At 33.8% G+C, this 23,736-nt stretch overlaps 1 protein-coding gene across 1 annotated transcript in view; it reads left to right on the top strand.

Moving 5' to 3' along the window:
• Nucleotides 1–23,736, top strand: part of ADAMTS20 (ADAM metallopeptidase with thrombospondin type 1 motif 20) — a 200,847-nt gene that overhangs the window by 62,474 nt on the left and 114,637 nt on the right. Inside the window, exons 7-11 of the mRNA XM_032173750.1 lie at nt 560–600; nt 16,352–16,457; nt 18,261–18,404; nt 20,339–20,480; nt 22,042–22,146. Of these exons, the coding sequence (XP_032029641.1) occupies nt 560–600; nt 16,352–16,457; nt 18,261–18,404; nt 20,339–20,480; nt 22,042–22,146 (538 nt within the window). The remainder of the gene's footprint in view (nt 1–559; nt 601–16,351; nt 16,458–18,260; nt 18,405–20,338; nt 20,481–22,041; nt 22,147–23,736) is intronic.

Raw genomic sequence — 23,736 nt, 5'->3', positions numbered from 1 at the left:
CCATGGTTCTTCCTTGAATTGTAGTTAAAAGCCAAGCAGGAGAGATTGGAGATAGCAGATTAAATATGGGAGGAGGAAAGGGCTATAAGAAAGAAGTGATAAGAAAGGAGACATGAGAACTGTCAGATTGAATGGCCATGGACTAAGTAATGCAGAAGCAAAAAAAATTTAGCAACTTGGTAACATCTGAGAACACCATTATTTTGCATGAGAGAATGATAACTGAAGCTCATGATGACAATGAATCATCATGAGGGTAAACTATATTACATATACTGTGTAAGTAAAGGCAGAGACATTAAAAATAGAAAGTTTTTCATTCAACTTGGTTAATGATTCAACTATTTACAACACTGATTTTATAGTACGTATTGCTTATTGATGTGGACAGATGGTGCATTACCCTAGGTTTAGACTTTTTGAGAGGTTAATATGAACTAGATTTTAGAAGTTAGTTTGTGGTAGTAGTCATGTCATAGTTAAAGCTTCTTTATTTTTATTTTGGCTTGTTGCAAAAATATTTTCCAAAAATGCTTCAAAATAAATCTTTTATTTTAAGGGAAGACATTTGTTCATCTAAAGAGAAATGTAACATGTTAGGTAAGTTATTTTGTCAATTAAGTTTAGCTTATGTAATTGTTTACTGAATTATTTAAAATAATGTTTAGGCTATTTTCCATTTATTTCACATTTTGGTAATTTTGATTAATTATCTTGGTAAATTATTACACTTGTCACTTATTTCATTCTGCTGCTGTAAATTTTACAAAATGATAAGAACTAACATTTATTTGCAAATTACTAAATATCAAATGCTGTGCATGAGAAATAATACATAATCACCTATACGCCAGTTTAAAGGGAAATAATAAAATGAATAGCCATGAATTCACCATTAGATTTAAGTTAGAACTTTGCCACTACAATTGCGTGGTCTATGCTCAGTCATTTTCCATCGCTCTACTTTTCCCCATGAGGTAGCCAATAGCATGAATTTTGTATTTACCAATTCCTTCTGTCTCTTGAAAAATAGTTTTATTACATATATATGTTCCTAAACAAAAACTATTTGCTTTTATTACATATATATGTGTTCCTAAACAAAAATCACTTTTGCTTATTTCTGAATTCTATAGTCAAAGTTCATGCATTTTCACTGTTATATATTTCATCTACAGTTTATATATCTATATCATATTAGTGTGTATTTGGGCTGATTCTACTTTTTTGTGTCATGAACTTCACTGGAAGAGCTAGGGTATATCCCTAGGATTAAGATGCCTGTGCCATTAAGTGAGCTAATATTCACATTTATAAGTTATAGCAAATTATTTTCTAAAGCGGTTATACCAATTTTTACATTTACCAATAAACATTCCTTTTGATTATATCTTTATAAATACTGGGTATCTTCAGATTTCTCATTTTTTTAGTCTAAATGTAATATATTTTATTACCATTAGGATTTTCTTTTCACTGATTGCTAATGAATTCAAGCATCTTTTCATATATTTGTATTTCTTTTTCTGTAAGGAATGAAATAAATGAAAGAAACATTGCCCATATTTGTGGTGTGGTATTTGTTGCTTTCTTACTGCTTTTCAGGTATTCTTGATAACTTCCTGACACCAAATCCTTTGTGGTTTATACATATTACAAACATCTTTTAGTAGTTTGTTGGTTTGTTTTCATTCTTTTATGTGTGAAAATATAAAATGTAGCTGAATTTATAAACCTATTCTTTTAGAGTTAGCTTTTTTGTTTCTTCTTTAAGAAACCATTGTGTAACTCAAGGTCTAAACATATCATCCTGTTTTCTTGTGAATATTTTAAAATTTGTCCTTTAACATGAATCTCTAATCCATTGGGGTAATTTTTTTGATATCATATTAGGTAGAGATTTAGTTTTATTCCTTTAAAAAATTCAAATAAATATCCTTTATTAAAGAAAAAAAGGAATATTATTAAGCACCAAAACTGTATGCTGTTACATTGCATGTACAATAAGTGAAAGGTGATTGCAGTACTTGGTGTACTGGTACTTAATTCTGAAGTTATGTATAACAAATAGGAAACACAAAGCAATACAATACAGTAATTACAATGTAGAAAAGTTGCACTAAAGAGCCAAAGGCAACAATCAAAACAATTATTGGAGATTTCACAGTATTGCTATAAATGTTTGTTTAGTTTTTTCTTTATACTTTTAATACATTAGAATGTTAAGTATATTTAAGTATTGTAAATTTGCAAGAGTAGGCACTTACAATACACTATGCGCATTGCTAATTTAACGTAATGGTGTTAAAGCCATCCTTATAAGCCAAGCCCAATGTGCTGCTCTTTTGCTTCTACCTTTATAATATTGTACAAAGCTAGTAAATGGTGAATACCAATAAAATTTTCATTTACCCGGAAATGCTACAAAACATGTCAGTCTCCTTAGCTTGAATGGGTATTATTCATGCAAAATGATGTGTAGTCTTGAAGTTTTCATAAACTCTTTATTTCACACTTGGCAAGACATGCAATACAGTGAGAAATTCAACAAGGCAGTGGAAATTCTATCAAAGAAGTTCGAAGTCACTGTGTGGGTTGCATCATCTACTCCCACAGATAAAGGGAAAATGCCACTTGTGATTATGGAGTCTTCTTAAAACCAATATAATTGATATTTGGAAAAGCTGGAATAACTTGTTATACCCCTTGATGGTTAACCACATAACACATAAGTTAAAAAAAAAAAGCCAAAGATTTTCCTTGGTAAACCTGAACTCTATAACCACATCCATACCTTTTGTTTTCATCTAAACATTACTTTTTAACATCTTTCCTTCCCTCGCTCAACTCCCCAGATTGAACCACTCTGAAAAATCAGTTGTACCTGATTTAAAAACAACAACAACACAAAAACAAAAAAACTCTTCTAACCCTCAAAATAAACAACTGCTTTGAAGTTCACTGTGAAATTACATTCATAATCCTTTTTTATTTGAATAACCAATTCCCCAAACTATACATTGAATAATTCCTCTCTTTTTCTTAGAATCTGCAATGTCATATATAAAATTTCGGTATGCACTTGAGTCTGCAACATCATGCCACCATTTTATGGAACCATACTTGCTATTTATCCACACATCAGTTCCATAATACTTTCATTTTTATAGTTCTATAATAAATAGTTATCAGTGGGGTGTATACCACCAGCTTCTTTTCTTCAAGAATATTTTGGCTATTTTTGGACTTTTGTTCATCTGTGGAAATTTTGGAATCAGCATGTCAAGCTCTCAAAACATTTATCTGTCCGTTAAGTAAGTTAAAATGTCATTCAATAATAAATTATTTTCTTTCAATGTGTCATGTACAACTTTTGCTAGACTTTAATTTTTTAATTTATTAATTTTTTTTATTTCAATAGCTTCGCGTGTGCAAGTGGTTTTTGGTTACATAGATTAATTATATAGTGGTGAAGTCTTAAGATTTTAGTGCACCCGTCACTTGAGTAGTGTATACCTAATAGGTAGTTTTTCACTCCTCACCCCCCTCCCGCCCTCCCACCCTTCCCTCTTCCGAGCTTCCAGTGTCCATTGTACCACTCTGTATGCCTTTGCATACCCATAGCTTAGTTTCCACTCATAAGTGAGAACATGCAGTATTTGGTTTTTGATTCTTGAGTAACTTCACTTAGAATAATGCCTCCAGTTCCATCCAAATCGCTGCAAAAGACATTATTTCATTCTTTTTGTGTGTGTGTCTGAGTAGTAATCCATGGCATATACATACCACATTTTCTTTGCCCACTCATCAGTTGATGGATATTTAGATATTTTTGCAGTCGTGAATTGTGCTGAGATAGCATATGTGTGCAGGTGTCTTTTTGATATAGTGACTTTTGTTCCTTTGGGTAAATACCCAGTAGTGGGATTACTGGATCAAATGGTAGATCTGTTTTTAGTTCTTTGAGAAATCTGCATACTATTTTCCACAGAGGTTATACTAACTTACATTCTTATCAGCAGTGTACTGTCATTTCTTTTTTACCACATCTATGCCAATATCTATTGTTGTTTGACTTTATAATAATGGCGTTTCTGGTTGGGGTAAGATGGTACCTCATTGTAGTTTTAATTTGCATTTTCCTGATGATTAGTAATGTTGAGCATTTTTTCATATGTTTGTTGGCCAATTGTATATCTCCTTTGAGAAATATCTGTTCATGTCCTTTGCTCACTTTTTAATGGGATTATTTGTTTTCTTGCCTATTTGTTTGAGTTTCTTGTAGATTCTGGATATTAGTCCTTTGTCACATGCATCGTTTGCAAATATTTCCTCCCACTCTGCATTGTCTTTTTACTCTGATGATTATTTCTTTTGCTGTGCAGAAGCTTTTGAATTTAATCAGGTTCCATTTATTTATTTTTGTTTTTGTTGCATTTGCCTTTGGGGTCTTAATCATAAATTCTTTGCCTAGGCCAGTGTCCAGAAGAGTTTTTCCTAAGTTTTCTTCTAGAATGTTTATGGTTTCAAGTCTTAGATTTAAGTATTTAATCCATCTTGAGTTGATTTTTGTATAAGGTGAAAGATAGGGATCCAGTTTCATTCTTCTACATGTGGCTATCCAACTTTCCCACCACCATTTATTAAATAGGGTATTCTTTCTCCAATTTATGTTTTTGTATGCTTTGTCAAAAATCAGTTAGTTGTAAGTATTTGGCTTTATTTGTGGGTTTTCTATTCTGTTCCATTGATCTATATGTCTGCTTTTATACTAGTACCATACTGTTTGGTTACTATAGCCTTGTAGTATAGTTTGAAGTTGGGTATGTGTTGCTTCCAGGTTTATTCTTTTTGCTTAGGATTGCCTTAGCTACTGGGTTCCTGTTTGGTTCTATATGAATTTTATAATTGTTGTTTTATAATTCTTTGAAAAATGATACTGATATTTTGATAGAAATGCACTGAATCTGTAGATTTTTTTGGCAATATGGTCATTTTCAATGATATTGATTTTTCCAGTCCACGAGCATGGGATATATTTCTGTTTGTTTCATTTATTACTCATCTATGTTTTCTTTCAGCAGTGTTTTATAGTTCTCCTTGTTGCAATTTTCCACCTCCTTGGTTAAGTGTATTCCTAGATATTTTATTTTATTTTTTGCAGCTGTCGTAAAAGGGATTGAGTTCTTGATTTGATTCTCTGCTTGGTTGTTTTTGGTCTATAGCAGTGATACTTATTTGTGTATGTTGATTTGGGAACCTAAGACTTTACTGAATTCATTTATCAGATCTAGGAGTCTTTTGGAGGAGTCTGTAAGATGGTCTAGGTATACGATCATATAATCAGTGAACAGAGATAGTTTGACTTCCTCTTTTCCAATTTGGATGCCCTTTATTTCTTTCTCTTGCCTGATTGCTCTGGCTAAGATTTCTAGTAATATGTTGAATAGAAGTGGTGAAAGTAGGCATCTTTGTCTTGTTCCACTTCTCAGGGAGAATGCTTTCAGCTTTTCCCTGTTCAGTATGATTGTGGCTGTGGGTTTGTCATATATGGCTTTTATTATTTTGAGATATGTTCTTTCTATGACTAGTTTGAGGATTTTTATCATAAAGCGATGTTGGATTTTATCAAGTTCTTTTTCTGAATCTATTGATATGATCATATAGTCCTTGTTTTTAATTCTCTTTATGTGATAAATCACATTTATTGACTTGTTTATGTTGAACCATCCCTGCATTCTTAGAATTAAACTTCTTTGATCATGGTGCATTATTTTTTCAATGTACTCTTCAGTTTTCTGGTATTTTGTTAAGTATTTTTCTACCTATATTCATCAGGGATATTGTTCAGTAGTGGTTTTGTTGTTGTTGTTGCTTTTTTTTTGGGCTATGTCCTTTCTTGAATGGTATCAGGGAAATACTGGCTTTATAAAATTAGTTAAGGAGGATTCCCTCCTCCATCTTTTGGAATAGTTTTAGTAGAATTGATACTAATTCTCGTTTGAATGACTGATCGAATTCAGTAGTGAATCTGTCTGGCCCTGGGGTTCTTTCCTACATGTTGACTTTAGATAGCCTGATGACTGTAAGCCTTGGTAATATCCTTTTTTCAATGATTTTCTCAGGAGTTCTTTGAGCTTCTGAATGTCTGAATGTATCTGCATGTCTAAATCTCTAGCAAGGCCAGAGAAGTTTTCTTCAGTTATTCCCTCAAATGGATTTTACAAACTTTTTGATTTTCCTTCTGCCTTAGGAACATCTATAATTCCTAGGTTTGGCCATTTTACATAATCTCATATTTCTTGGAGGCTTTGTTCATTTCTTTTCATTCTTTTTTAAAAAATTTGTCGGATTGGGTTAATTTGAAAGTCTTGTCTTTGAGCTCTGAAATTATCTTTTCTAGTCTGTTGTTAGACTCCTTCTAGTCTATTGTTAAAATTTGCACTGCATTTTCTAGTTTCCTAAATGTGTCTTTCATTTCCAGAAGTTCTGATTGTTTTTTTATTTAAAATATCTCTTTAGAGCATTTTTAATTTATATCCTGAATTTTTTAAAAATCCTATTTGTTTTTCACCTTTCTATTGTATCCCCTTGAGTTACTTAATAATCAACCTTTTGGATTCCTTATCTGGTATTTCAGAGATTTCATTTTGGCTTACACCCACTTCTGGAGAGTTAGTATAATTTTTGGGGATGTTACAGAACCCTGTTTTTGATATTGCCAGAATTATTTTTCTGATTCCTTCTCATTTGGGTAGACTATTTCTTCTGATTATTTTTGTCTTTATTTTTTATTCAACTGGGTTTTTTTAGAATTTCATTTTTCCCCCTTGAGGATGTGCCTTTGATGTTTATAGTTTATTGTCACCTAGCTTTGGTTCTGGGTGCTTTCAGTGGTGGACTCAGTATGAGTTCCTCGGTTATAGAAAATCTTCATGCAATGGGTTTCTCAGATGCTGGTTGTCATAGTGATCTGGTGGGTCTATGGGTTCACTGTCTCCTGTGTGGCTGGAATGGAAGAGGTCTCATGACACTTATCTTGTTGCCCCATGGTGTGCACTTTAAAAAGTGTTTTATCCCAATTACTTTATTCATGGGATTGAATAGTTCATGCTTCAGGCCAGTAAGTGGTACCCATGGGTAAAAACTGGCTGCGGCTAAAGCAGGTGAGTAAATGCAATACCCCAGTGTTGGGCAGACATCTCAGCCTTGACACAGCAGGCTGGGGAAGCTGCACTGAGGACTTTTCAAGGGGAAGAGAAGGAGCCACCATGACTCTCCTTCCAAGCCAGCAGGGAAGTGATCCACCACCCAGTCACATTCCTGACCCAATGTTCTGGTTATTCAGATCAGACAAACACCTCATTTCATTTTTAGGAATGCTAATGTTCCATTTAGAGAGGGGTTGTGACTCCACCTCTTGTGCAAGGCTGGACCTGGAGGGTGCTCCTCCAGTGGGGATGTTGTCACCCTGAAGTACTCCAGAAATGCTGTCTACAGGCGGTGAGAGGGAGAAGTCCCTTTCTCTAAGACCCTTCATGGGCACCAGGGCTGCCTACCTCTTGGGGTAGAGCTCCCCAATGAGCTCAGTACTCTACCTATGCCTCTGCTGAAACTCCCCACAGGTGGAAAATTCAGGGACTCATGGCCTCCAGTCTGGTTTCTTTTGTCCCACAGGGTGCTTCCTTAATATGGTACACTCCCCTTCCCCCTAGAATTAGCAGTCCCTGAAAGCCAGGCTACCGTGAATCCTGCTGCTTCTTTGGGTCTAGCTGCCCAGTGAGGCTGCCACACCCCAGGTTGGTGCTGGGGAGTGTCTGCAAGGGATCCAGAGATGTGACCTGTCCTCTAGTTTTCCAGTAGCAGGTACCAGTACCAGCTCTGATGGAGGTGGAAGAGGAGTGATGTAGTCTCTGAGATTTCTTTCATTATAAGTAGCCTTAGTGTGTTGGCTTTCTCAAATGTCAGCTGTAGTAGTGATATACTGGCTCATGGACAGACTCAAGATCTCCTGGATAGCCAGAGTAATGCAGGCAGTGGTGACAGCTGAGGTTGTGCAAAGGTTTTCTCCTTCCTGAGCCAGGAAGGAGACACAATCTGTTATCTGACCTACAGATGTTGTAACTGGCTGTTCGGTTGCACACCAGCCAGGAGACGGTGCTTTCAAAAGTACACCAGTTATGGTGGTAGCAGTGGAATTTGTGCTTGCCTTATGTTACCCAGGGGAGGTACTCTGATGTCTCAGGCAATGGGTGGAGCATGGAACTCCCAAATGTCCTTGTCTTTTGTGTTACGCTACCAGGGCAGGTGGAGGGGCAAAGCTAGGTTGGGGATGGGTCAGGCAAGTCTGTGCTCTGGCTCCTCACATGTAGGCACAAGCAGAAGCCCCAATGGGAAGCAGAAGGCAGTTCCCTGGCTGCTGGAGTAATGTTCCAGGGAGGAGCACAGCTGCCTCTGCTACACAAAAGAATCTACACTGGGAGGTGGCAATAAGCCCCACTCAGCTCCCACACTCTTGCAAGGCAGGTCTTACACCCACAGTGATCTGGTAACAGCAGCTAACTGGGTTTCAGGCAGCTTGTTTCAGAACTCGAAACTTCTCCAGACTATAAGCCTTCCCTATGGAGATGGAGTGACTTTCAGGCCACACCCTTTCCTGTCTGCCCATGAAGCAAAAGTGTCCAGCTCCTGCCCCGTGGTGACAACGCACTTCAGGCTCGCTCCTCGGGTCTGGCCAACGAGGTTTGTTCCCACTTGAGATTATATTGCAAACCTCATTTGAGAGCTTCTCTCAAACTGTGACCACTGCCTGAATTAGCTGGCCAACTTTTGCAAGGTTCCTTGTGAGAAAGGATCAGAAATGGCTTTCTTCCATCCCTGCTGGAGACTGGGAGTACACACTGATGCCGCTCCTTCTCATATATTCCCCACTGCTCACTAAATCAGCTGCAGCATTGGGTAGGGTTAACGCCTTCTCCCCATGGCCTGGATTTCCTGGCTCCCCAGTGGGAGTGTGTGTCACGGTGGCAGGCTCTCCCCAATTCACACTTGAGAGGCTCCATTTTCTGTCTGGTTCATGATGTAGGCTGTTTCCCATTGCTTACTTCAAAGGGTCTGTGGTTTCTTTCCATTTTTCAGTTAAGTTGCCGTGTTGCTCCTTGGAAAAAAGTTCACAGTGTGAGTTCCACACACTATTTTGTCTTTCCAGGTGGGAGAGGCATGCCAAAAATACCTCCAGTTAGCCATCTTGCAGAAAAAAAATAAAACAAAAAAATGACTTTTATTTTCTATTGTTTAAGTAAATGTTTTATGATGCTGGTCCATAGAAATGAAACAGATTATTTGGCTTGTTGATTTTTAAATGTAGCCACCTGATTCATCACTTTAATTAATTCTCATGGTTTCACTTGTAGATTCTTTTTGATTGTTATGTGAATAATTATATTTGTGAATTATGGCAATATATTTCCTCTTCTTTAATCCTTATAACTCTTTTCTTGTCTTACTGCAAGATAAAAACCTCTTGTAGAATGATGAAGAGACGTTTCTGGATTTTAAAAGGAATACTTTAAGGTTGCACCATTAAGAAAAATATTTGCTGTAGGTTCTTAGCAGATAAATTTATTATCCTTGTTTTCTGAGTCTTTTAAAAAATAATATATGGAGTGAACCTGGGAGGCGGAGCTTGCAGTGAGCCGAGATCTTGCCACTGCGCCCCAGCCTGGGCGACAGAGCAAGACTCCGTCTCAAAAAAAAAAAAAAAAGATACATGTTTCATTTTCTGAAGTGTTTTTTCTGCAGATAGTGAAATGATCATATGGCTATTTCATCTTAACCCATTTAGGCCTAGTGTTCCATTATTGGAACGCTAAGCTTGTGGAAGTTATTTATCTCCTAATGCTCAAGGTCATCACCAAGGTCAGATTTTTCACACACAAAAAATGTGCAACCTCCTGTATAAATGGGTTAATCTGGTGAATTCCGTAGATTTTTAAAATTAATATTATTTTTAGTTGACAAATCATAATTATATACATTTTTGGGGGTAAAATGTAGTGTTTTGATATATGTACACAATGTGGAATGATTAAATCAAGCTAATTAACATACCTATTATCTTATTCTTTGTTTTGGTGAGACATCTGAAACATACTTTCTTAGTTATTATAAAACATTATTATAACTATAGTCACCCTCCTGTGCAATAGATCTCAAAAACGTATTTCTCCTGTCTAACTGTCCTCCTGTCTAACTGAAACGATGTATCCTTTGACTAAGAACTTCCCCATTCCCTAACTCTAATATCTGCCCACACTCCCTCAGCATCTGGAAACCACCATTCTCCTCTCTACTTATCAGAGTTCAACTTTTTTAGATTCCATGTAAATGAGATCATGCGATATCTGTCTTTCTATGCCTGGCTTATTTCACTGAGCATAATGTCCTACTGATTCATCCATGCTGTTGCAAATGACAGAATGTTCTTCTTTTTTAAAGGCTGAATTGTGTTCCATTATGTATATATACCACATTTTCTTTATCTACTTATGCATTGATGTATACTTATGTTGTATACGGTAAAGTAAATTACTACAGCCATTATGGAAAATAGTATGAAGATTTCTCAAAAAGCTGAAAATAGAACTACCATATGATATAGCAATCCCACTCCTGGGTATATATCGAAAGGAATTGAAATCAGTATGATGAAGAAACATTTGCATTTCCATGTTTATTGCAGCATAGATTTTTCTAATGGTAAACCAACCTTGAACAAGACTTTTCCTTCTTTACGCCCCACACACTGCTAGATTCCACTTGCTAATTTCATGCATACATTTTCAGGAGTTAAGATGGCCTGTAATTTTCCTTTCTTTTAGTGTAGTTTTCTAATTTTGATTATAAGGTTTCATTCACCTTATAAAATGAGTTAAGGTGTATTATTTTTTCCCCAAGTCTAGAAGGTTTTATGTGCTATTGGAATGATACATCCTTTCAACATTTGAACAGTTGGTAGGCCTCATTTGCTTTTACTTGCCATCATATTTACTTTGCGGAAGGTTAACCATTTATGGAGTTTCTCCAGTGGAAATCAGATTTTATTTATGTCTTCTTAAATATATTTGAAAAGTTATTCTTTCTAGATATTTGACTATTTCTTTTACTAGTAACATTTATTAGCTTAAATGATTTTCATAGCATTTTCTTATTGTTTTAAGCTTTCTCCCTCTAGTTGTGTCTCAATTTATATCTGATATTGTTTGTGCCTCTCTTTTTAAATAGATCAATTCACTGAAATATTGTTTATTTCATTTGTCTTTTTAATGAACCAACTATTTGCTTTTTGTGTCTTATTTTTATTTCATGAATGTCTGCTCTTTGTTGTCTTTCTTGTAGCTTTGTTTTTCAATTTACTCCTGCTGTTCTATTTGTAAGTTGATTGCTTAACTGATTAATGTCCAGGATTTCTTCTTTTCTAATTTTATTATTTAAGACTATCAATTTACTTCAAGGTATCACTTTTTTGTGTCCCATAGTTTTTATTGGTATTTTCCATGTCATTAAAAATTCTAAATGTATGTAAATCATATTTAAATTCCATCATGATTTATTTGCTGCTTCATGAATTATATAAAAATGCATTTAAATATTTATGAATGTGTGGAGACTTGTTATTTTTATTTATTGACTTACAATTTAATTTTATTGTAGTTAGAGAATGTGATCTATTGATATTCTTTGAAATCTTGATATTTCCTTTATGATTTATTATGTAGCCAATTTAAGAAAATACTCCATGTATGCTTAAAAAGAATGTATATCTCTGAGTTCTGTATTTGTCTATTAAATCAAATTTGCTAATTGTGTAGTTCAAATCAACTATTTATTTACTAATTACATTACTAATTGAAACATGAAGCATATCTCTATCACTTTCTTCACATAATATTACAATTAGTTACCTCATCTAGCTTAAGGCTAACTTATTAGATACATAGTTTAGTGAATAGAACCTTTCACAACTATGTAGTGACACTTTATCTCTGATAATGCTTTTTAAAGAAAAAATAGAGTTGGTGTGTCACAGCTGTTGTCACTCATAATAAATGTATGGGTTCTTTCCACATCAACAACCAGTTCTTCAACTCTCCAGACACTAAATACTCTGCAATTCAATTCATTTCTGACACTTAACTACCCTGAGTTTGTGTCAGACTCCACAGGTTTAAGTGCTCAGTCTTATAAAACTGTCCTTACTTCAGGCACCAGTTGCAAGTATTAGGTGCCCAGGGTACCTATACATCTGTCTGAGTTTGCTGCAAAGTCAGAGATTCTCACAACCCACTCTTTCTGATTCAATAATTTACTAAAATAACTCATAGGTTTCAGTTTTTTCCTGATTTAACAGGCAAATACTCTTATTTTCAAAATATATTTTTCTAATTACCAATTCTAGGTTGACAGTTATTTTCTCTCAATATTTTGAATATATGGTTGTGTTGTGCCTGCCTTTTGCTATTGAGAAATCTGTAGTGAGTTTAGTTGTAGATTTTTTGGTGATTTGTCTTTTATAAGATCCTCTCTTTGTCTTGAATATAAAGCAGTTTCATTAAAACTTCATCCTAATATAGATATGTTTCTTTTTATTTATCCTGCTTCGGCTATGTCATGAGTCCTATATCTACTGTTTATCTTCCGGCAATTTTGGAAAATTTTCATTTTTTTTCTTTCAAATTTTATCCTATTATTTTATCTGTTTTCACCGTGGGATTCTACTACATCCGTATTAGATCTTCTCATTCTGTTTTCTATGCTTTCATTTCTTTTTCTCTTCATGCCTCATTCAAGCAGCTCTGATTTCCATTTTAATAATATAAATTAGTATATTTGGCTCTCTCTTTAGCTATGTCTAATCTGGTATTTCACCCATCCTTCACATTTTACATTTTAAAATATATATATATTTTTCAATGTAAAAGATACTGCTTAGTTCTTATTAAAAATCTACCTGTTAATTTTGTTTACATTTAAAAAATATTTGTTCATGTTTTTAATTGAATTTCATTTTCTTAAACATCTTATGTGGAATAATTTTATATTATGTATCTGAAAATTCATATATCTGAAATACTTCATAGCCATACATCTTATTTCTGCTTTTCCATATGTTCTCTTATTTATTTGTTTGATGGTCTTTGATTCTGAGCTTATATTTATTTTTAATATTAAGCCATGGGGTTGAAAAATTGCTAGCTCAAAAAGTGTATGCTTTTTTCCAGAGATTTTTATTTCTTGGTGGAATCCAAAGGGTGTTCATAACTTGAGTCCCTGGCTTAATTAAGAAAACTCAGCATCCACATGCACCTTGAAGCTTCCTCTAGCAAGCTCTTACTCTTTGGATCATATTTTATCAGTATTTGCCCTCAGAATAGCATCTATCCTTATTATTCATTGCTTACCACTTAGAATTTGAAAAGTATGAATGTGTGTGTATGTGTGTATATATGCCTGCATGCTTGTGTATTGACAGAGAGAGAGAGAAAGAAAGAGAGAAAGAAGAGAGAGAGAGAGAGAGTGCATATGTGTGCTAAATTACTGAGGTTTGGACTTGATAGTCCTCACTAGTCATGTGAGCTAGGCATTCACTGAAACCTAGTTTTTATTAAATATCTAGTTTCTTTATGTTAAGGGGTTCTTTGGAAATGCCAGTCTTCCAAATAGGCACTTGTTGCTCTAATTTTTACAACAGACTGAATTTCTTCCTCCCTACAAACTATTCTCTGGGTTTGTTAAGAGTATTTTATGAGATCACTTAACAAGAATCTATTGAATATATTTCTTGCATTATCTATACCCTGTTGTCCCATCTTTAAACTTAAGTAGTATGAACTTTTACTGAGTATCTGTCATTTCTTACTATTTTTTTAGTGATTGAATGCTAGACATTCTGGACTATTCCTATAGAAATGGTTGGTCTTCTAGTCCCCAATTGTGGTTTTATAGCTTTCTGTCACTCCTGTATACATAAATTATAATGACATTTAGAAACGTATAATATGATGAGGAAAGCATTATTATCCCTTAAGTCAAGAGTAATGATGATAATGACAGTTAAGGTATTTGAATGATTCCTATGAGATACTATATTAGAACAACTGTTATTCTAATTTTATAGATGAGGATGAATAATTTGCACAAGACCACACAGCTTATATTAATGCAAATATTAGTATTTTATTTTCTCATCTGAAATATGTGAAAATACCAAACTAAGGAGAGTTCTTAATGATAAACACAAAATGTTGGTAGTAATTACTAGATTTTCTGTTATATCTCCATTTACGTTTATTGTTGCCTCAGTCCCTGACCATGTTTTGCAAAATACGTTGCAGAGTGATTTTCATTCTTCAGGATGGCTAGATTGGGTGGCTGTATGCAGCTTCTTGTATTTCCAAACACAGGGAACCTGTATCAAGCTTGGGCCCATGATGCCTTATTCTATCTTTAGACTTTTAGAGAACCCAGAATTAGCTTGAATGAGTCTAGACACAAACCATCAACCAGCAGCATGTTTCCATAATATTAACCATTTACTTTGAGTTTTGTAGGTGTTGCCTGCTTACGGGAATATTTGAGCTTGGTCTCTAATCATATTTGATACATATTTTTACAAATATCTTATGTGACTAAAATGTTCAGTTTAAAATGTATATACCTTTAAGCATGAAACATAAAGTTTGGTTGGTAATGGACTCAATAATGTGTTCCAAATACCTGCACAGCGCTAAAAATGAAAATACTGGAATTGTGCAATTTGGCAAATTGAAAACACTAATAAATCCTACTGTAGTATGTCCATGAAAGAAATGTGTTTCCCTTAAACTTATCCTGACAAAAGAGAAACATATAATAAGATGATGATTCACTAAAAAATTGAACATGCAAGCATGAATTGTAGAATCTTAAGGAAACCAGTAATTCCCTCACACTCTACAGAGGAAATAATTTCTCTACAGAGAAATAATTTTTTTGTTCTTTTTAATTTTTTTCCTTGCTTGATTTCTGGAGGGACCTTGCTGAAGCAAGACCTTTTGATGGTGTGGTCAGAAAGAGAGCAAATCTTTCCTTTTTACTAAAAAGTATTGGCTAATGAACTTCTTCATCTTTTGACTTTTCCCCAGCTTATTTGGATTCCTCAGTTTAGCTTCCATTTCTCTTAAAGCACAACAAAAACATTCTAGTTGTTAGGACATCTACCTTAAATGCTAAGAAGATGTTCAAGTTTTTAACTCCTAAGAATAAAAGATGACATAGCAGGGAAGAGCTAAACTAGGAGCTAATGAAGTCTGTTTATTCTATATTAAGACATTTCTAAATGCAAAAGCTTTACAGTAAGAAACTGATTATCTATGAAAAAATCTTTTTTTTGTGAAAGGAAGAGTTCTAGGAAAGCAGATACATTTACAACCAAATTGAAGGATAATAATAGCAAAATCATGGGATTATGTTAAGCTAAAAAATAAGTAAATGAAAAACTAACATGATTGGTGATGAAATATGAATTGTTGTGATGAATATTTATTCTGAGTTTCTTATTATATATTATTTTTAGAGGACTGCATATATGATAATTATTGCTGTCTTTGGTGTCCAGCCAGTTCATACCTTCATCTTTCAACAGCACATTTGAGTTACATGTTATTCTTTATATAGAACTAAATAGATCCTGATTTGCAGTACATTTCCTATTGCGGAAATGTTACAAAATTTTTCAGTGACTGCAGTAATTCTTATATTATAAGCTCGTTTTATTTTATTTAACGTATATTAAATGCCAGCCACTATTCTGACCACTTAATGTATTTTTTACTCATATCATATGATAACTGAATATTTGTATACTGCTTTAAACCTTAAAAAAGAAAAGAAACTTCATAGATTTGTAGAGTTCTGTGCCATTTTTTCTCTTATTAGCTTTTCTGTTACCAATTAACACATTTAATCTCTTTCCTGCTACCCACACTAATGTGTTAAAACACTTCATACTTCCTGCAAATATTCTTTTCTTTTTAAAAAAATTTAAAAAGTGTTTTAAAAAGTTGTTTGCTCACTCTACATTTTGGATTATTTACTTCAGTAGATTCCCAAAATTTGCAAAGATGATTTCAACTGCAGATAAATCATTCCATTCTCTTTTTTTCACCTTTTAAAACGTTTATTCAATATTAACAGCCAATTCTGCATTCTTTTCTAAGTAATAACGTCAATGGTTAAATGCTTCAAAATTAAATTCTTTATGATTTTGGTAGTGTTTTCCATTTTGATGAAATACAAATGTGAAATTTTTCAGGTTTATCATACTTAGGTACCATATGTGATCCTTTACAAAGCTGCTTTATTAATGAAGAAAAAGGACTCATTTCTGCTTTTACTATAGCCCATGAGCTTGGGCACACGTAAGTACCTTCTGTCACCTCCTTAATGTGCATTCTATTTATCTTTGCACAGAATGCCTGAAATTCTATCTTCAGTTGAGTAATTAGTACCTTTGTTTCTTCATAAAATGTTATTAGTGTAATTTTCTTCCCTGAAATGCTAACTCTGGCTCTTTTGTGATCTATGTTAGGTCAGACAGGCTGCACAGATCAACAGACTAAGCAAAGAACTAGAACTTGGGAATTCTTTTATTTCCTTTACTGTATTGGATACATGACAAGCACTTCTGGCCTCTGTCTCTTGTTATCCTATATATGACCAGGTACTGTCCTCTACCATTTTATGGGAGGGCCTGCATGGGCTCCTGGTTCTGGGGGACTCCCCCAAATATTTGTAATACCAACTCATTTCTTGCTCTCAGTAATGTGCCCCAACAGAGGATATTGCCCATGGGAATTTCTTAGTTACTAAAAGATTTTTTTTTAAGCAGTCACTTTTTCCATAGTTGCTCATAAAAATTTGGGATTCTCTTACCTTTTCCTGCATTACTGAAAAATATGCTGGGGTTCTATGTTGTAAGAATAGAGGCCGTGATTTCTCATGATACCCTTGGAGCTCCCATGGAAAATCAGAAACCCCTACAAATGCATCCTCTGAAAAAAGATTCTAAATGTATCCCTCAGAACTCCTGGTGTTTCTTTGTTATCTGCTAATAAGGACCTGAGTCTAGAGTTGCCTCTGTTAGTTTGACCACATTTAATTTCCTAGTCATGCCTTGAGAAATCATTAGAACATTCAAGGGGAATAATAATTTCAAATGGAGATAATTTTTAGTAAACGATCATCTCTTCAGTTCCCTTTTTGCATGGTTATATCTCATAATCATCAACAAGCTACACACTTTATTTTGTAAGTTGTTTATGAAGTGGGGGGATAGGATGAACAGAATATCTGAGGACAGTAGAAGTATTGCGGCAACATCTGGGTGGCACTATGTGCTGGTTTTCAAGGCTGCTAAACAGTAGAAGACGATTTTTGCAGAGAGTACCATCTTAGATATTTGTTTTCTTCCTGAGAAACTCTTTAGGTGTCTCTAGTATGTGGGTAAGTGGTTTAATTTGAAAAATGGTTTAAATACAAATTTTAGCAGGCAAGGATCTGAATTAAGTGGTTTCAGTGTTCCTTCTAAACTTGAGCTTATACTTGAGTTCCCCCCAAATTGTACAGGATCTGCTGCCAACCTGCTAATTACTTAATAATTAAGTCATGAAGATTTGACTGCCCTCTAGGAATGTTTTTATTATTCTAGTTCTGTTGGGCATCACTTAGGAAGTATGGACCTAAAATAGTATTTAGGGTCTTTCATATAAAATAGATGGATACTGTAGAATGATGAGAATTGGGGATTCACGAAGTTCTTGTGATATTGTAGCCATAGTCAATGGTCTAGAATTTAGTGTGGTATTACCTTTACCTAATCTCTATCCACACACATCTCTATCCACAACATGGGATATCCATGTCGAATCTGCAGGCACTTTTATGTCAATGCTGTGGTCCATATTGTGATGAGGTGCAACAGAGTCCAAATATTTTGATTGTGTAGATTCAGATGCCATATCACCAGCCTATAATATTTCTCAGTCATCAGGTACTTCTAAACATGAACATTGTAAGGCCTTATGGATAGATGGAGTTCAAATTATGATATAACCAGATTTATCTATATTTTATATTGTATTATAATGCGACTATAAAGGATCTGTTACTAATATTGTATGCATCTTTTGATATTCCCTTTAAGTGTTTATTTTTATTTTTAGACTTGGTGTTCCACATGATGACAGTCCTAGATGTAAAGAAATGAAAGTTACACAGTATCATGTAATGGCCCCTGCTTTAAGTTTCCACATGAGTCCTTGGAGCTGGTCAAACTGTAGTCGGAAATGTATTACTGAATTCCTAGAGTAAGTAAATTTATGTTAAATAATTGAACATGTATTCGACTGTAAGATTTGAAATTGATATTTTTAAAGGTGGTTCAACTTCTGTTTAGCTCTTTCTTGTTTAAATTTGTTTATTTTCACTGTACAAATGGATGTTTAAGAACAAGAAGAGTTGTGTGTGTGTATATATATATGTGTGTATATATATACACATATATATAATTTCACTCTTTAAAATAAATATTTTTATTGTAGTTTAGACCTAGCTATTATTTTTTTATTCTGGATTCTTTCTTGTGATGAAAACTATGTTTGATGGCAGATTTAATGGGAATTCCAGTTTCCTTATGTGTTTTTGAATTTTTTCGAAGTGACTAGGTAATATTTTGAGAGAAATTTGAGTGGCTCAAGTTTGAGGTGCCCCTGAAGGACAGAGAATAGCTAAAGTCAAACTATGAATTATTCTGATAGTTCTCTATCAGCCACAGAGATGCCAAGTCTCTAACTTTATATATTCTTTCAGGAGCTCTTTCTAGCTCTGAAGAGAGGTAGTAGATCCAGGTTTATCTTGCCTCATTTCTCCACCTTCTTCATGTTTCTCTGCTTCCCAATTTCTTTTATCCAGATGGTGTTTCTTTCTCAGTCACTGAAACTTTTCCAAAAGTCAAGCCTGAGCTCCTTCCCAATAATCTTTTTGTATAAATGTAACACTGCTTCACTTCTTCTACAGATGTATTCTAAATCATCAATTTAATTATCATCAGTTATTTTCTAATTCCCTCTCTCTTTATGAAACCTATGTGAACAAATAAAATCATGCTTTGGAATATATATTTATAAATATATCCTCGAATTATAACCAACAGTGATAATACATACTTCTATGGGAGCTTGACTTAAAATCACAACTTAACACTCGCTGATCTGTACAGAATTGTATACAGCTTTGTTCAATGGTTAAAAATACTGATGTGACATGTAAAAATACCAATGGTGCACTTTTCTTTTTAGAAGGGGTAATATTTTGATTTTCTTCAAAGGAAATTTTTAAGGTTACATGTTCATTTAATTGGAAAATTTATATTTTTCCTTTTAGCCAGTAAAATTTTTCAAAAAAGATTTATTTTAATTATTGCAGTGGGACAAATTGTTGCTCTTAGCCCAATTGGAATAGCTGTATATTTCCACAGAGTTTTCTGCATACTGGACATTGCACAGTAAATTAGGAGTCATATATATATTTCTCATGCTTTTTCCTAAGTCATTCAAACATGTCATGTATTCTGATAGCATGCTAAAAGATATTACCACTCTCAATTTACATATGAGAAGACTGTGGTTCAGGGAGATAGGGAGATTAAAAAATTTGTCCACGGCCATGCATCTTGGGAATTGATGGGAACCAAAATGTAAGCTCCCAAAGTCAGTGATCTTGACTCTGCTATACTCCCACCTTGAAGGACCTCTTGAGGTGGAGACAGCTTAAAACTTTTTGAAGCTTCTTTGTTGTTGTTGTTGTTGTTTAGGACTAGAAATATACTTTCTCAAGTGATTTTAAAACTTATTTTTCCAACATTTTAACAGTTAGTCATTACACTTGAGGCATTACTATTGGATAGCAAAGTAGACCAAAAGTGTGATATGGATGTATGTTTCAAAAATAATATTCTGATGAATTTGTGTTTATTGCTTATCATTTTTTAAAATTGTCACCTTCAAGGTGGTTGTGGGGATCAAGTGCAAACATGCATATTAAAGATCCTTTGTAAACTGTGAGGTCATCCTTATGTGTACGAACATTGCTATACTGATATTGATGTGAGTTGGTTTTTAAAGTTATGAATAAATACTGATATTCTCTTTGAAAGTAAAGAACTACAAAAAATGTGATAAAGAATCATACTGGAATGCATCCATGTGTATTCACAATATTTTATTTTCTGTCACTGGTACAGTATTGGTTATGGGGAATGTCTTCTTGACAAACCAGATGAAGAAATATATAATCTGCCTTCAGAACTTCCTGGATCACGATACGATGGAAACAAGCAGTGTGAACTTGCATTTGGTCCTGGGTCACAAATGTGTCCCCATATAGTAAGAAAAGAAAATTCCTTTATTTTGTTCGAAAACTTCCATAAAGTTATACTTAGAATATGTTTCAAAATGTGTTTATTCTCTTGAACTAAATATAGCCTTTAAGTCTGATAATTTAGTATTTATCAAAAAGAGGTTAAGAAAAGGAAAATTAAAACTTATTGACTACTTATTATGTGTCAGGTGCTGTTTTGGATACTTAAAAATTATCTTTGTTAACTCTCAAATTCCTATGAAGTATTCTCATTTAGAAAATAGGGAAGTTATATAATTTGAAAATAAAATCATTGAAATATTCATTTTCAAATGATATTATATTGAGGTTAAAGAGAAAATATAGGTGTTTTGAATCTGTATTGTTTTCAAGGCACCAGGAATCTAACTAATAGAGTATATTTTCCTTTACATATATTTGAATTCAAAAGAATTAAATTTGGGGCATATTGTTTAGTTTTCATTGAGCTATTATTTTATAATATTTTGAGGATTTTTCATAGATGAGATACTTTTGTCATTGAAATAGTTGATCCTAACACTTTTATTAGATTTATAATTATGATTTTCTTTATATAGAGGTAAATTTAGGATTTCTTTGGTGAATCCATGCTTTACTTTTCCATGTAGAGTCCTCATTCAGTTTTCCTTATTCCCTATATATTGTTGCCTGATTGCTTCCCTCCCTACTAGGTTGTGAGGATCATTGGACCAAGAATGTAGACTTAGTCATTAAAATTAATATCTATATATATTCCTAGGGTACAGTTTAGGATTTGTCACACAGTACATGCCACAAAATAAATGCTTATTGAATGTTGAATGAATGAATTAATTAGAGAATGCAGGATAGGCAAAGCTCATTTCACACAGTGACTATTCTTCCTAAAACCTTAAATTTCAATAAGCCTTTAAACATTCACTGTGAAGTGGGGAAGATTTACCTTAAAATATCATTGTAAAAGGTACATTTCTTTCCAATCTGATTTAGACACTAAATAAACTTTGAATTTAAATTCAGAAAAAGAAAGGAATTATATTGGGTATAGCTCGTACGACCCTCTGTGGACTTTTGTTTCTTTCGAAAACTTCAGACCCCTTTGTTCAAAAGTTGAAAGTATGCATTATATTCACAAAATAGGAAATTTCAGTACACATTATACATTATTTCAATGCAGATTATTCATACATTCCACCATTGTATCAAAAGCGGCTTTTGGCAAATTCTTATGAATAACATTTAACAATAAAAAGTTCTTTATAAAGATACCTTGTAAAGAGAGAAAACTATCTCAAATAATTTTGAAAATTTCCACTTCAATTTATAACTCCTATTCAATGTATGAATAAAGTTTTTCTAAAAAAGTTTTAAAGAAAATGTCACAATTTTATGTATTTAGCAGAGAATTAATGACTAGAACTTAGTTAAAAAATTTGCTGATTAGTTTCAGCTTATACCATAGAACCAGGAAACAGATCAATTTATAAACCAATGTGTAATACTGAATTGAACCAGTGTTGTGGTGTTATCCTTACACTGGCTTGCCTGCCTTTTGTTACTCAGGAGAATATATGCATGCATCTGTGGTGCACAAGTGCAGAAAAGCTTCACAAAGGCTGTTTCACTCAACACGTGCCACCAGCAGATGGAACAGACTGCGGTCCTGGAATGGTAGGTTTTCTTGAAGGGTGAGTCTTGTATGAAGATATTATCCAAGGATGTGATTGCTCTGCATTTTAGCACTCTGTTATTTGCTGTCAACTTTTCTTCAGCTAGTTGAATTAATGTTATTGCCATGTTTGTTTGATATAGTACATTGTCGATGAATTAAATCTTTAATTTTACCCTATTTCTAAGCTATGGCAGATGAATATTAAAGTTTTGTATAGTTAGCATATAAATAATTACATGGATATATAGTTATCTATGTATATTGTAACATTATTATTAAAATTGAGGACAGATATAACAGTCCTAATATTTTGGCAAATTCTCCAAATTCAGGGATGTTTCCATTCATTCGTTTTCTCCCTTAAAATTCAGTTAATACAACTGAAAGTTTTAAGTGGCTTCTTTAGACCTTTATTGTTTCTAAGTGTATCAAGATACATTATACCGCTAAAATCAACCACCTACCATGCTAGGTCTTTATTATTCCATCAGTCATGAACTTATCTAAAGCTGTCAACATGATGTTGAATGATAACGCTCACCATGATAATGAAAAGTGTCTTGTGAGAGAGGATGAAGTCAGAGGGTACTTTGTGATCCAGGATGGCCTCAGTGGCCAGTGTTGACTACATTAAGTGTTTAGTCTGTCAGCATCTCTGAGCTCCCTCAGTGTAAAAGGAACACTTCCTTGGCAATGGATTGGCTAATTCTTCCTCTGTGTTATCTTCACATTAGCCAAAAAAGATAAACTTCTTAAAAATAAGGTCAGTTCAGTAGCTGAACTTGTGCCTTTACCACTTCTTGCTTCCTCGATATATTTATACTAGCTATTGCTTTTCTCTTGAATCACTTGCATCAAAAGGTGTGTGTTTCCTATGAATATTGCTCACATCACAAATTAATTGGTTACTAATATTTTATTTGGAACTTCAAGTTTTGTAGCAGCTGAAGTACTCATTGAAATCATCTAACACACTAATAACCTTTTTGTAATTTTAGGACGAAAGTTCTAGTGGACTTTTTCAGTTCAGCTGGCTTTGAATTTTAAAATTTGATCTTTATATAACGTTTCTATTTGGTGGATAAGAGTTATTTAAAGGACTTTACTTTTTTCTCGGTTCCTGTGACTAGTATTAGTAGATAGCTTTTTGAGTAAAAGGTGGCATTTGTGAGAGTGACTATCTGAGGCTCAGCAGAGGAAAAAAAATCTTTTTGAAGTATGAATGCTGGGCTGCTGATATTGGCACATTTGAAGATGTGCTCCAAGGTGTTCACCTGATTAAAATCCAGGACTGGTACCTTCCTCTGTTCCTTAGCAACTTTTCAAGTTACTATATGCCATGAACCTTCAGGATTGATTGCCTGTGGCAAAAGCAGTGATTTATATATTTACAAATATTTAGAGATATACTATTTATAGCTAATTTATTAATATTCTAAATCCAGTTAGGGCATAAGCATGATTTTTTGAAATTAAGGTATATATAATGCATAGATCTTAGGTATACAATTTGATGGATTTTAACAAATGTAGATGCACATACAGCCAACATCCCAATAAAAATTAGAACATTTCTATCACTTTAAAAA

This window comes from Hylobates moloch, unplaced genomic scaffold (assembly GCF_009828535.3).
Source record: "Hylobates moloch isolate HMO894 unplaced genomic scaffold, HMol_V3 SCAFFOLD_13, whole genome shotgun sequence".
Classification (NCBI taxonomy): domain Eukaryota; kingdom Metazoa; phylum Chordata; class Mammalia; order Primates; family Hylobatidae; genus Hylobates; species Hylobates moloch.
The sequence above is the reverse complement of the archived record's forward strand: the minus strand, read 5'-3'. Positions and strand labels throughout refer to the sequence as shown.